This window comes from Macaca mulatta, chromosome X (genome assembly GCF_049350105.2).
Source record: "Macaca mulatta isolate MMU2019108-1 chromosome X, T2T-MMU8v2.0, whole genome shotgun sequence".
Lineage (NCBI taxonomy): Eukaryota > Metazoa > Chordata > Mammalia > Primates > Cercopithecidae > Macaca > Macaca mulatta.
The window spans coordinates 161,323,190-161,338,807 of record NC_133426.1 but is presented as its reverse complement, the minus strand read 5'-3'; the positions used below and the strand labels follow the sequence as shown (position 1 = coordinate 161,338,807).

Below are 15,618 nucleotides of genomic sequence, written 5' to 3'. Positions count from 1 at the left end.
TATTTAATTTTTCTTTTGAATTTTACATGTGAGTTATACTTAATAAAACTGACTTCAAAATATATCTTCAACAGAAAATTCAGCAAGTTTCTATTATGTTAGTTAAAACAGCCAGTCTTTACTTTTAAAAATTATTCATAAATGTAATTAGTGAATGATAATAAACAGTGATATCTGATCCACTACTTTAGGAGTGACACAATCAAGCTATTTTCTTTATAATCACTGTGCTATTGTTTTCTTTCTCTTTTCAATTATACTGCTTAATATAGGATTTTGTAGCACCATAGGAGTTGAGTAAAAATAAATCGGTAGTTGTGTGGCTGTAGGCAAGCCATTTAACCTCTCTGTACCTCAGTTACCTTATCTGTATCCACATTGCCATGTTGTCATGAGGATTAAATCAGATAGCCTATGTAGCACCTGGCAGAGAATTTATCACCCTGTACTGTAACTGTCTACTTTTCTGTCTCCTCCATTGCACTGTTATTCCCAGAGGATTGGGAACTGGGATTTCTTCAGTTCTGAGGCATAGAAGTATAGCATAGTGGTTAGGAGCATGACTTCGGGAGCCAGAGTACATGGGTTTGAATGCTACCACTCACAAGCTGTGTGACCACGAGGAAGTTGCCTAACCTCTCCGTGCTTCAGTTAAAATGAAGGTAAGAGTAGTACCTGTATTTAAAAGCACCTAGAATAGTTCCTGGCATGTAGTATCAGCTGTCATCTCTGCATCCTTGTACCTGTTGGAGAGGAGTGTTTATCAAAGGGACTTCTTGCCGCCTGTTTCCAAACCAGTCAACAGTATACCAATTGCTCCTGAACACATTCTTGTTTGTGCAGAACTGAGCTCAATGATAACGTTTTTATAGCAACCCTGATCAAGTTTCTTCTCATAAGCTTTTACACTTTGAGGCCCCTGTGGGAGACCTCACTCTCCCTAATACACATTAACCTGCGTAGGGTGTTTGAGCTCACCATGGCTACATTCTGATGTAAAGATTCTATACCTGGGCCAAATGTAAACAACCCGGAAAAGTGTTAGGTTAAAAACAAGACAAAATAAATAAATGAATAAATGCCAGGTGGTTATGAGTGCTATTGAGAAAAATATCAGTAATGCAGGTAGGGTAAAGAGCTTACAACATAAATGTGGTGTTCCATATTTAAACCTCATTCAACAGGCAAGATTTGAGCTGAAATGCGAAGGAGTTGTGGGAGAGGAACTACGTGGAAATCTAGGGGAAAAGAAATAGCAAGTATTGAGGTCCAGGGGCATGAGTGTGCTTGGTATTTTAGGGAAGAGTAAGGAGACCAGTATAACCAGAGTGAGATGAGACTACAGAGGTCAGGAGAAAGGGCATGCCAACCATGTGGGATGCTCTAGTACTTAGGCCGTGGTAAAGATGTAGGGTTTTACCCTGATGGAGGTCAGAAGCCATTGGAGGATTCTGAGAAGAGGAGTGGTAGGATTTGCTTTATAGTTTTAAATTATAACTATAAATTATAGTTTTTAAAACAATAGTTGCCTAACCTCATGTTTTATGTAAAACTATAGTTTTAAAAACTATAAATTACTCACACTAGCAGCAGTGTGGGGGGCAAGTGCAGAAGCAGAGAGACTAACAGGTTGCTGGTTACTCTTGCTAGTGCAAGTGAATTCTAGAATCTTCGACAACATCCAGAACTTCTCTTGCTGCTGCCAATCAGGAAGAGGGTTGTAGTAGGCTAGGAATAGGAGCACAAATTAAAGCTCCTGTTCACTTTGACTTATCCATCCCTCTCCTCCTTTCCTTAAAGGTTCTGATTAAAGCAGACTTCTCATGCCTCTACTGCTCTCAGAAGTGAATGGGTTAAGTTTAGCAGCCTCCCTTTTCCTACTTCAGTTCTGCCTGTGGCTACTTCCCACTGATAAAAAGGAAGCAATCCTGTCGGTTACTGCTTAGTGCTAAGCACATCCAGTGTGTAAAGTTCCTTAAAATGCTCTGCAAAGAAATTGCCACTTTTCATTAAATCAGAAATTTTACTTTTTTCCCCTCCTGAGAGCTAAAGATATTTTAAAGAAGAATTAACCTTTTGCTTCTTCAGTTGAACATTTGTGGCAACAAGTCATGCAAATAGAGCTCTCCACCTACTTCTTTCTGTGCCTTTTGCGATTCTGCTTTAGTGCCACCAGAAGATACTACCTGGGTGCAGTGGAACTGTCATGGGACTATATGCAAAGTGATCTCGGTGAGCTACCTGTGGACACAAGGTAAAGGCATGTTCTGTGGGGTCTGATGAGGGGCCAGGATTGTGGGGGTGTAAGTCTGCTTGGAGGAAGGTGCAGACATCGGGTTAGGATGGTTGTGATGCTACCTGGGCCCCAAAGAAGCATTTCTGAGTAAGTTGTGCTCACATCTGTGTTATTAGCACAAATGCTAATTGCCAGTTCTTTTCATAGGTCTGACCTGTTTGTTGATATTTTGTTCTGTTTTGTCCATTGCTCCTCTTTGTCACATGCTGCTCCTCCAGAATCTAGAGACTGGGGTATAGGGAGGTTGAAGAGACAAAGACAAAACTTCCCTCTGCCTGCCCAAGCTTCCATAGAGAGAAGGCAATGAAGTCCAATCAATATCACACACGAGTTTCATGTCTGGTTCTCTTGTGTGTACATGCGATGTGTGTTTTTTAAATATCTTTTCTACTTTGGGTGTAAGGATAATATGAGCCATGAGTTCAGAAGCTTTTCATGTTTGGGGCTTTCTGGTGCATTTAGGGAGAGTACTAAATAACTATCAATATTGTCTATGGTCATCAGTTGATTCAGATTTTTCCACCTCTTCAGTAAATATTGGTATATTTTTGTCTATATTTTGGTCTATATTTTCATAGAAAGAAATCTACTATCCCTAGATTTGATAATGTATTGGTATCAAGTTACATGTGAGTCTCTTGTGATTTTGTTAAACTGTTCTGTGTCTGTAGTTATATTTCCTTTTTCATTTCTTATGTTGTATATGTTCTCTTCTCTCTTTTAAAAATAATATTTCCAGGAGTTTTCTTGATTTTATTGGTCTTGTCAAGAATTTTCTTTTGGTTTGATTTATCAAATCTCTTTTTTCTTTGTGTTGCATCAGTTTCTGCTTCTACTTTCATTAGTTCATTCCTTCCTTCTAATTTCCTTTGGTTCATTTTGTTGTTCAATTTTTGCTTATTGAGTTGAATGTTGAAATCATTTATTTTATATTTTGTTTTGTCTTCTTTAAATGTGTATTATAAAGATTTAAATATAATACATAGTGGCTACGTAAACATTAAATGTGGTCATATTGTACATACTTTATAGTCTTTTTGGTTCTTTCTGTTTGGCTCCCCACCCTCTTTCCACATCAGTCCCCTTTTCCCCCACCTCAACTGGGTAACCCCGGTATGATCATATATATTCACATACACATACACACAGACAAAGGTTTTCTTGGACACTATTTGTTTTATAAAATTAGGACATTGTACACACATTTCTCACTCATTAACACCTGCTAGAACTGTAAGTCAATTGGCATAGCCTTAATTCATTATATTTATTGGCTATATAAGATTCTATGGTATGGCTGTATCTACATTCACTTTATTCCAGTTTTTGGCTACTATATCCTATATCATTGCATACTGGTGCTTTTACTTCTGTCGAACTAATTTGCAAGAGGAATATTAATGGAACGAAGGGAATGTTTCCTTCTAAGTTTTAATTTCCAAAGAAGCCAGAACTTTTCACACATTTCTACCATCGAAGTATGAAAATGGCCTTCTCTCTGCACTCACGTAGTGATAAGTTTTATCCTGTTTTTAAAATTTGCCAATTTTACAGGTGTGGAGTGATATTACATCATTACTTTCATTGTGTTATTTTTATTTCTAGTAACTTGAGCATCTTTTTAAATGCTTGTTGGCTATTGAATTTATTTGGGGGATTTAATTAGTCATATGCTTTGCCCATTATTCTTTGGACTCTTTCATTTAAAAGAAAATTAGGAGAACTCTTTTATTATTACAAGTATTAACTCTTTGTCATGTATATTGCAGTTTCCCCCAAGATCTATTGTTTGTCTGTTGACTTTGTTATAACTTTTACCAAAACAGTTTTTAATTTTTATAAGCAGAAATATATTTTCTTTCATGTCTTCAGAGTTGGCAAGGTTGGTTAAAAATGTTTCCCACACCTCAAGATTGTACGTGTAGTCTCCCAGATTTTCTTGGCAAAATGTTTACTGTTTTGCTTTTTATATGCATCGCTTCAATTATCTGCTAATTACTTTTGTCATATGGCATGAGAGAGGGATTTGTCTAGTTTTATTTCCATCCAGATCAATAGCCTATTATGATGGCACCTTTTGCCACTGATTTGAATCAACACATTCATCATATAAAGTTCTCATATATATTAGCATATATTTCTGGATTCATTAGGCTGTTTCACTAATCTAGTATTATCTTGCTATGCCAATACCATAGTGATTTGATTACAGTGAGCCTATGATATCTTCTGATATCTAGTGGGTGAAAGCAATCTTCACTATTCTTTTTGTACCCTTCTTAGCTATTCTTAGACACTTTATTCTTCCACATAAAACTGTTAAGATATTTTTCAAATTAAAAAGATCCAAGCCCTGTTGTGATTCTAACTGAAATTTCATTAAACTCATACCTTAATTTTATTAATATAATAAATTTAAATATTTTTCTTATTACATTTATCTCTATGTATTTTATAAGTGTGATGCTATTGTTAATAAGATAGTTTTCTCCTGTTTCCATTTATGAGTGCTTAGTACCAGAATAGAGATAAGCTATTGGTTTGTGTTTATTCAGCTTTTTCTTTTGAGGCAGGGTCTCATTTTGTCACCCAGGCTGAAGTGCAGTGGAGTGATCTCACCTCACTGCAGCCTTGACCTCCTGGATTCAAGCAATTCTCCTGTCTCAGCCCCGCAAGTAGCTGGGATTACAGGAGCAGGCCACCATGGCCGGAAAATTTTTGTATATTTTTTAGAGATGGGTTTTTGCCATGTTACCCAGGCTGGTTTTCAGCTCCTGAGCTCAAGCAATCTGCCCACCTCAGCCTCCCAAACAGCTAGGATTACAGGTTTGAGCCACTGCACCCAGCCATTGTATATTCATCTTAAATCTAGCTACCTTGCCAAATTCGCCTATTAACTCTAGTAATTTTACCCTAAAGTCTCTATGAGTATTGAATCATATCATCAGTGAAATGAGACAGATTTTAGCTCATTTCCAATGTTTATAGCCAGTTATTTCATTTTCTTATCTTACTGAATTTATTAGAAAACAGGAGAAAATGTTAAATAATAACAATGAAAGTGAACATTCCTTCTACTCTATGTTTACTTGAAATAATTTTTGTATTTTGCTATTTAGAGTAACATTTGCTGTTTTGGTTTTTGCAAATGGTGCTTGTTCTATTCTCATTTGCCACAAAATATTTATCATAAATAACTTTTCAGTAGCTGGTATCATCTGAACTGTCTTCTTTGATATGTGGATAAATTATGTTAATAGATGTCCTGACACTAAATACACTTACATTCTTGGAGTAAAATCTGCTATTCATGTAATTTGATTATTAGTGGGTTCTATGTGCTACTATTTCTTTAGACACTGTGTGCCTTTGAATGTGGGATTGATCTATAACTTTTTTCTTTTTTTACTATTATTAGTGGATTTTCACTGCTCAGCCTACTAATAATAGTAAACAAAGTTTTGTTGGCTTTATCAAATGAATTGATGAGTACTCCATCTTTTTCTATTGCTTAGAATAGCTTAAGTAACATTAGAATTATCCATTGTCTAAAAGTTAGGCGAGACTCACTTATGAATCCATTTGGTCCTAGTGACATTTGCAATGTCTTTAATCACCCCTCCAGGCTCTTCTATGATAATCAGTCAATTCAAGTTTCAACTTCTAATAATTATATACCTTTCTAGGAAGTAACTTTATTTATTTTTTCAATTTTGTTGTGACAGTGTTGCATGTAGCACTCACTCATGATTCTTTTACTCCACATTATTTGTAGTTATGTGCCCTTTCTTATTCCTAAATTCCTCTATCTTTGCTATTTATCTTTTCTCCTTGAATAAGTTTGCCAGTGATTTGTCTATTTTGTTGCTGGTGGTGCTCTTTTCGAAGAATGAGCTTTTGGATTTTTTTTTCTAGTTGGTATAAAGCATTTTTATTTTCACTGAGCAGGAAAAAAAGCTATTGATTCATTAACCGCGTTGCTTTATTGGCATGTAGCTATGCACTGTTCACACATTAATATATAACTCCTCAGTCTGTTTTATTTTGTCCGATGGGAAAACATGAACAGTGAGATTTCTTATGCAAAAAGTGAACAGCTCAACTACACTAACTCCATATACTTTTATTAACATTCCAGAGACTTGTCCTCTCAACATGATCTGACCTCTGCTGGATAACTTTTCAGGAAAAGTATTTTCTGATCAGTGGAGCTTGGAGATATAAATAAGCAATCGGCCAAGTATGGTGGCTCATGCCTGTAATCCCAGCACTTTGGGAGGCCGAGGTGGGCAGATCACCTGAGGTCGGGAGTTCGACACCAGCCTAGCCAACATGGTGAAACCCCATCTCTACCAAAAAAAAAAAAAAAAAATTAGCTGGGCATGGTGGTGCTCGCCTGTAATCCCAGCTACTCAGGAGGCTGAGGCAGGAGAATCACTTGAACCCAGGAGGCGGAGGTTGCAGTGAGCTAAGATCACACCACTGCACTCCAGCCTGGGCAACACAGTGAGACTCCATTTCAAAAAAAAAAAAGCAATATCTCTCATATACATTAACTGGACCCTAACTTTCCTAAAGTTCATCCCAAAGCTGAAGTTCATGAAGGCACTTGTTGTCAAACTAGTTCATGAATCACTCGAGAAGCTTATTAAAATTTAGATTCCTAGGCCCCATCCTCAGCAAACTATTCCATGTAGTGGAAACCAGCAATGGTGCATCAACACTCTCTCATGCTTGGAATTGCTCTGACTTCAATTTTCCGTGCATATCTCTGGCCTTTTTTGCCTCTCTCTTTTACTTTTAAGGACCCATGTGATTACATTGGGCTGACCTGGATAATTCAGATTACTCTCCCCATCTCAAGGTCAGCTGATCAGCACCCTTAATTCCATCTTCAAAGTTTTAGTTTGCCACATAATGTATTTTTGGTCATCACACCAAGGAGCAAAGGTGATGTGGGCCAAATTTTTACCTGCAACAGGTATAGTTTACATACAATGCAGCACATCAGTTTTAAATGTGCAGTTTGATGAGTTTTGACAAATGCATACACTTGCATAACCACCACCCTAATCAACATGCATTTACATCAACCCTCCTGCAACTTTTTAATGAGTCTCTCCCACTGACCTGGCCTCAGGCAATAAACTGCTATCTGGAAATTACCGATTTGTTTTCACATGTTCTAGAATTTTACATCAGTGGAATCATACGGTATGCATTCTTCTATGGCTTTTTTTCTTCAGCATCATGATTTGGAAATTCATGCAGGTTGTTGTATAAAGTATTTCTATCCTTTTTATTGCTGATTACTGCTCCATTATGGGATTATATCACAATTTGGGGTTATTTCCAGTTAGGGGCAAATACAAATAAACCTGCTGTGAACAGTGTTCCACCTGTTTTGTGTGAACATCTATTTTCATTTATCTTAGTTAACTATCTAGGAGTGGAATTGCTGGATCATATGGTAAGTGCATGTTTAACTTTAAAAGAAACTGCCAGACAGATTTCTTGAATGTACCATTTTATACTTCCACCTGCAATGCATGAGAGTTCTAGTTGCAATATATCCTGGACGACATTTGATGTTGCCAGTACTTAATGACTGCATAGTGGTATCTCACTATACTTTTTTTTGAGATGGAGTCTCATTCCATCACACAGGCTGGAGTGCAGTGGCGCAATGTCAGCTCAACATCTGCCTCCTAAACTCAAGCAATTCTCATGCCTCAGCCTCCTGAGTAGCTAGGACTACGGTCACACGCCACCACGCCCAGCTAATTTTTGTATTTTTAGTAAAGACGGGGTTTTGCCATGTTGGCCAAGCTGGTCTCAAACTCCTCGCCTCAAGTGATCCACCCGCCTCAGCCTCCCAAAGTGCTGGGATCACAGGCTTGAGTCACCGTGCCTGGTTATAGTTTTAATTTGCATATCTCTGATGACTAAAGATGTTGCATGTGCTAATTAGCCACTCCTATATCTTCTTGGAAGTGTCTATTCAAATCTTTCATCCTTTTTTTTAAACATAGTTTCAACTTTTATTTTAGACTGAAGAGGTACATGTGCAGGTTTGTTACATGAGTATGTTGTGTGATGCTGAAGTTTGGGTTACGAATGAATGATCCTGTCACCGAGGTAGTGAACATAGTACCCAATAGGTGGTTTTTCACTCCTTGCTACCCTTCCTCTTCCCTCTTTCCTCTAGTAGTCCCCAGTGTCTATGATTCTATGTCCATGTGTTCTCATCATTTAGCTCCCACTTATAAGTGAGAACATATGGTATTTAGTTTTCAATTCCTGTGTTAAATCACTTAGGATAATGGTTTGGCCAGTTTTTAATTGGGTTGTCTGTCTTGTTATTGTTGAGTTTTGATAATTCTTTATATATAATTCTTTATATATATACTTTTCAGATGTACTTGTTTTGAATATTTTTTTCTAATCTATGGCTTGCATTTTCATTTTCCAAATGGTGTCTTTCAAATAGTGGAAATTTATAGTTGTAGTTAAGTCCAATTTAGCTTTTTTTCTTCTATGTTTCATGCTTTTTTTCCCCTGTCCTAGGAAATCTTTGCCTACCTCAAGTTCACAAAGCCTTTCTTCTGTTTTCTTCTAGAACTTTTATCATTTTAGGATTAGTATTTAGGTTTATAATACATTTTGAGTTAAATTTTCGGTATGGTGTGAAAAGCTTTTTTTTCTCTGTTGAATTCCATTGGCACCTTTGTAGAAAATTAAATGACTGTATATAGGCAAATCTGTTTGTGGATTCTCTAGTTCCATAGATGTGTGTGTCTGTGCTTTGTTTCTTTAAATTTTCTTTAATTTCCCTCTAGGATATTTTGTAGCCTACAGAGTACTTCTTGGAAGAATTTTATTAATTGTATCCCTAAGTATTTTGAGGGATTTGATGCTATTGTTAATTGTATCATTTTTATTTGTTTTCATTTTTCAATCATTTGTTACTAAAATGTAGAAATTCAGTTGATTTTTGTATATTGACCTTGTTCACTCTAATCTTGTTAATTTGCATTTCAGCTCTAGTAGCATTTTGCACTTCTTTTAGAATTTCTACATATACAATAACGTTGTCTGCAAATGAAGACAGTTTGCTTCTTCCTTTCCAAACTGGATGCTTTTTATTTTTATTTTTTTCATGCCTTACTACACTGGCAAGAGCTTCCAGTACAATGTTAGATAGAACTGATGATAGCAGAATCCTTGTCTTGTTCCTGATTTCAGAGGGAAAATATTATTTTACCATTAAGTACAGTTACTTGTAATTTTTTCACAGATGCTCTTTGTCACATTGAGGACGTTTCCTTCTATTCTTGGTGTGAGAGTTTTTATCAAGATTTGATGTTGGATTTTGTCAAATGCTTTTTCTGCATCTATTCAAATGGTCATATGGTTTATCTTGTTTATTCTGTTACGGTGAATTACCTTGATTGATTTTTTAATGAAGAACCAGGTATATATTCCCAGGGAAAAAATCCACCTGGTTGTGACATATTATATTGGTAATATTTTCGCTATGGACTGAATTGTCTCCACCTCCTCCCGCCCCAAATTCATATGTTGAAGTCCTAACTCTTGATGTAACTATATTTGGAGATAGGGCTTTTAGGAGGTAAACAAGGTTAAATGAGGTCATAAGGATGGAGTCCTAATCTGATAGGATTGGTGGCCTCATAAGAAGAGAGAAAGTTCTCTCTCCATACTCATGCACTGAGGAAAAGCCATGTGAACATACAGCAAGAAGGCAACCATCTACCAGCTGGGAAGAGGGCTCTCACTAGAAACTGACCACGCTGGCACCCTGATGTTGGATTTCCAGCCTCCAGAACTGTGAGAAAATAAGTTTCTGTTATTTAAGTCACCCAATCTCTGGTATTTTGTTATGGAAGACCTGGCCAACTAAAACTGTTTTGTTAAGAGTTTTGGTGGTGGTGATGGTGGTTTTTTAGTTTTTGCGTCTGTGTTCATGATGGATATTTGACTGTGATTTTCTTATAATGTCATTGTCTGGTTTTGGTATAAGAGTGGTATTAGTCCGTTCTAATGCTGCTATAAGAACATACCCGAGACTGGGTAATTTATAAATGAAAGAGATTTAATGGACTCACATTTCCATATAGCTGGGGAGGCCTCACAAACATGGTTGAAGGCAAAGGAGGAGCAAAGGCACATCTTATGTGGCATGGTGGCAGACAAAAGAGCATTGTACAAGGGAACTGTCCTTTATAAAACCATCAGATCTCTTGAGACTTATTCACTATCATGTGAACAGCATGGGAATAAATTCCATCTGAGCTGTTGAATTTAATAGTATAAAGTTCAGAATATTTCCTTATCATTTTTTCACTCCTTCGAGGTATGATTTACGTACTGTAAAAATCACCTATTTTCAGTGTGGAGATTTTTTTCCTTTCCTAAATCTTTACTGTGGTTTTGCCTATTCTGAATATTTCATGTAAATGAAGGGATAAAATATGTGGCCTTTTATGTCTGGCATCTTTTGCTTAGCATGTTTTCAGGATTCTTCCACTTTTGCAGAATGACAGAGGAGTTAAAATAAGAAAAGAAAGATATAGTAAGAATGAAACTATTTTCATTTTTTAATTAAAAAAATCTTCCATGTTGTAGTATGTATCAGAATTTAACTCCTTTTTATGGCTGAATAATACTCCATTGTATGGATAGACCACATTTTGTTTATCCATTCATCTGTTGATGGACTTTTGGATTGTTTCCCCTTTTGGCAATTATGAATAATGATGCTATAGAACATTCATGTACAAGTCTTTGTGTACATGTGCTTTTATTTCTCTTCAGAATATACTTAGGAATATAATTGCTAGGTCACATGGTAATTCTATGAAGTAGAGGCCCAGATTATCAGTAGCCTGGCATCTAACTAAACAACCATTTATCCATTAAAGTTAGTCTTGTTAACAATTAATATTGAGATAATTTTACTTCATACACTGTGTATATTTTAATGTCCATCTAGCATGCAGCCTGAGGCCAGAGAATAATAGTTTGAGTTGAATTGAATAGAATACATCATTAATTTATTATCTAGCTTTCTATTGTTGTATAGGCAGTCACATGTATTTACCAGAAAAAAGTTGATAGAATTTTTATTTTGATGAAACCCTTTTACACTTTAGATTATTTTGATACTGATTAACAGGATAAGCTGACTCTGGACACATCCTGACAGCCTCTGCCAAGGTTTGAAATAAACAGCTGGGAAAATTCAGTTTTATATTATCTGTTCCTGCAGCTGCTCAGTTTCTTCTAACCATGGGTCAGGGAATATAATAGGTTTTCTGATTAGTTTTAGATAAAATGTAAAAGAACAGTTCATGTCAAGGACAATGGTTGCCAAATATATTTGGCAGGATTTCTATATTGAATCCCAAGGGAAATACACAAACAAAACCCCACAAAAGTTAGGAAGGAGTAAAACCCAGGAATCCTGGAACATTTTGTCGCTTACTATGCAGATTAGCCTGAAAGTGTGAGACAGGCAAATAAATCACATGTTTCTGCCACAGTGGAAAATATTCACTCAGATGGCAAAGGTCTCAGGCTGGGGAGCTGGATATTGTCCTGTAATAGTTTCATCTCAGAACTGAACCACACACTTGGAGGGTGTTAATGCTCTTAGGAACGTCTAGTAATTCCGTTTGAATAGAGTCCTGTCCTGAATCACATACTGTCTCACAATCTTGTTTCTCTATCAATTATGTGTTTTCACTCTTCCCTCAGAGAGGGAAAAAGTGTTTCTGTGTGCTCTTGATCCTGTTCTCTTTCTGATCTTCCAATCTCTTGCTCTAGAACATATTTTATATGTGTCTTATATCTTCATTTTAGTCAGAAGCATTTTATTTATTTATTTATTTATTTATTTATTCATTTATTATTTTTTTGAGACAGAGTCTCACTCTGTCCCCCAGGCTGGAGTGCAGTGGTGTGATCTTGGCTGACTGCAACCTCCGCCTCCTGGGTTCAAGCGATTCTCCTGCCTCAGCCTCCTGAGTAGCTGGGATTACAGGCACGCCCCACCACGCCCGGCTGATTTTTGTATTTTTAGTAGACAGGGTTTCATCATGTTGCTCAGGCTGGTGTCGAACTCCTGACCTCATGTGATACTCCTGCCTTGGCCTTCCAAAGTGTTAGGTTTACAGATGTGAGCCATTGCGTCTGGCCTTTAATCAGAAACATTTAAAGTGAAAGCACTGTGGTAACTTATGTTGAAATACCTTAGAAACCAATGGAAACTGCACAGAGAGGGGGTAGGATAGACTCAGTGGAACCAAGGATATAATGTGGAAAAAGGAGAAAGGTAGCAAACTAGGGATGAGTTGGTGAATGTGAAAGGGCATAATAATGTTAAATGACTAAAAACTACATAGGCTTATGTTAAGACTAGTGCTGTGGAAATGTTTAGAAGTAGATGACATTAAAGTGTGTTTAAATATAAATTAATGTTACAGGTTGTGTTCCCTAGATGTAGACTCTGAGATGAAGATTAACATGCAGGAATTTTATTTGGAGTGTTCTTGGGATCAACACCTGAGGAATCAGGGATAGGCAGAGGGAGAAGCACGCTGCCGGGTAGGCTCCAGGACAGCCTTGTTGGACCTTACAGGGAGCTCTGGAGCTGGAATGAACCTTCCAGGTTGGACCAACATGTCCAGGCCTCTGTGTCCCTGCACTGAGCACTCGTGAAGTACTGTCCATCCTGGGACAGGGCAGAGTCGGCCCTGGGAAGAGGCGTGGTCTGCCCAGAGAGGGGGTGGGCCTGTCCTGGAAATGGGCGGGGCATGCCCTGGTAGAGGGGCGTGGTCTGTCTTGGGAAGGAAGGTGTGCGGCCCCCACAGGCAACATTCCTCTGGGGCAGTCCCTGCGCACACCTCAGCGGAGGTGAAGGCTGACTTCCCACATTCAGCGGCTGGGACTGGGGAGTTCTCTCCTAGGCTGCCATCTGGGCGCCCCTCACCCTCGGTGCTGCTCAGCTCCAGGTCGTCGTGGGTTCAGGGCTCAGCTGCACGCTCCTGCCCGCGCCCTGGGCGTGATGGCACCCCCAGCCCCTGCCATTCTTCCCCCTCGCCTCCTCTCCCCACCATTGCTCTGCATTGCCCTGGGTTAGCCCAGGGGTGCCAGGTGGCTCCCCACCATACACTCTTGCCTTTCTGCTGCGGCGGCCTTCTAAACCGCCGGTCCCAGAGCTGCAGGGAGGGGCGGCACAGACTCCCCACGTGGCTCATTAGGGATGGTGGTAATCAGAGTTCTTTTGCTGCCACTCTTTGATACCCAAACCCTATGTAATCTTCTTACTGGGGACACAGAATCATCTTTGAATTCATACATATACAGCACCTTGGAGGCTGGCCCTCCATCCTCACAGAGACCTGCCTCCAAGCTGGAGTTTTACCTGTGCCTGGTTGAGGACCCTCATCTCTTTTGCTGTACAGTGATTCCCCAGGTCTACACGTTGTTATATGGAATTCCACATCAGTGAATCAAATCCTCTGTAAGATTTCAGATAGTGGTGCTGGCTAAGGCCCTGCAGGGAGGAAAGGCTAAGCTATGCCAAGATTAGGTATGTCAATGAAGTCCTGTCCTTTCTAGGAGGGAAGGAGTCCAGTGTGTCTGGCCACCGAAAAGCTGGTTTGTCTCTGTGATGGACAATACCATATTGCAGAAGTCCCCAACCTTTTTGGCACCAGGGACTGGTTCCGTGGAAGACAATTTTTCCAGAGACTGGTGGGGGGGTTGGGAATGGTTACGGGATGAAACTGTCCACCTCAGATCATCAGGCATCAGTTAGGTTCTCATAAGGAGCACAAAACCTAGATCCCTTGCATATGCAGTTCACAGTAGCATTCGCACTCCTATGAGAATCTAATGCGGCAGCTGATCTCACAGGAGGCAGAGCCCAGGCGCTAATGCAAGTGATCAGGAGCCGCTGTAAATACAGATGAAGCTTTGCTCCCTGCCTGTTGCTCACCTCCTGCTATGTGGCCCCATTCCTAACAGACCACGGACTAGTACGGGTCAGCGGCCCAGGGGTTGGGCCCAATATGGCATATTGGGAGCTCAGCATTGGTTTTTGTTGCTGGCAGGTTGGACTTTGGTGGCAACAGTAGCTAAATCAGTTTTAGTCAGTGGGAAGCCACACTTTTGGGTCCGTGCATAAATTCTCTCCCTGAGGCTATAGCCACTTAGCTCACATCTTGCCAGTACTGGGATGGCCTATGCAGAGGCTGGCTGATGTTAATTGCCAGAGTCATTTTTATCTGTGTTGTTGGTTAGTGCTTCCTTCATGGTGGATGCTTTCTGTTGGCATTAACATATTACGTGGAGACTTTTCTAGTTTGTGTCCACTCACTAATATGCATTTTGTCCCAACTTTTTACTGGAAGAGCTTCCTTATCAGTACGCTGGGCCCTGGCCTTCAGCCAGTACAGAAAGGCATTTGTCAAGGCCTTCAGTTGGCAGACGTGCTCCCTGGACTACACGCTTTCTCGGGTGTCCCAGAAACCCTGGAATGGAGTGAAATGCAAGGCTACGTGGGAGAGCAGGGAGGCGAGAATTAAGTCAGCCCCACCTTTGCCCAACTCAGTGGGTCTCCTTGAGAGAGGTTTGCAGTTTCAAGGATACTTTTCAGCCAATCTGCTGCGAGATCCTGTGAAGGGGTGTGAAGGGTCTTCCTCTGTGACTGTAGATTGGCCAGTCTCTCCTTGTGTGTCTTAACAGTTTTCATTACACTTTATGTGAATTAATGCAAAACTGCTAGGTTTAAACTGCTCACCATTTTAGGGATCCCTTCTGGATTTTACCTTCCTTAAGAGGAAATTTTCCTCCTTTCCTCAGTTCATCCTTTCTGCCTTGGCTTTGACATGGTCTGGAGGCCACAGAGCCTCCTCCTGAGAGCCTCTCTCTGGTGTGTCTCTTTGTGTCTGTCCATCGCTCTCCTCTGGATCATTCCCTGTGGTTCCTGTTGGGCGTGGCTCCCATAAACGCCCATAGCAGGGTCTGCTTTGTCTGCAACCTGATGCATTGTTATTTTTCACCAAAACTCGCAGTCCAAACATGACATTTCTGGGCCACACTCTTTGTCAGAGCTCCAGGGGCACAACCCTGGGGACCTGCTGGAAGGTGCCACCGTGACGTGTGCCTAGATGTGTTTTCCCTCAGTTACCACCTCGTTCCTGTGGTTCTGGTGGCTGGAGGGTGACTGCGTGCTTCACGAAGGGGGTCCTTACTGCTTTACATCCACCCTTTTCACGGAAAGCCCTTTGTCA

General features: G+C 39.6%; 1 protein-coding gene across 9 annotated transcripts in view; it reads left to right on the top strand.

Annotated features, from left to right (window-relative positions):
* The first annotated feature begins 918 nt into the window (after window positions 1-918).
* The window catches only part of F8 (coagulation factor VIII), a 198,570-nt gene continuing 183,870 nt past the window's right edge, over window positions 919-15,618 (top strand). For all 9 annotated transcript variants that reach the window (XR_013412903.1, XR_013412904.1, XM_077989004.1 and 6 more), the window contains exon 1: window positions 919-2,254. Coding sequence is in view for 7 of the 9 variants with exons in the window: in XM_077989004.1 (XP_077845130.1) it covers window positions 2,112-2,254 (143 nt within the window). In the remaining 2 variants the exon portion in view is untranslated. The remainder of the gene's footprint in view (window positions 2,255-15,618) is intronic.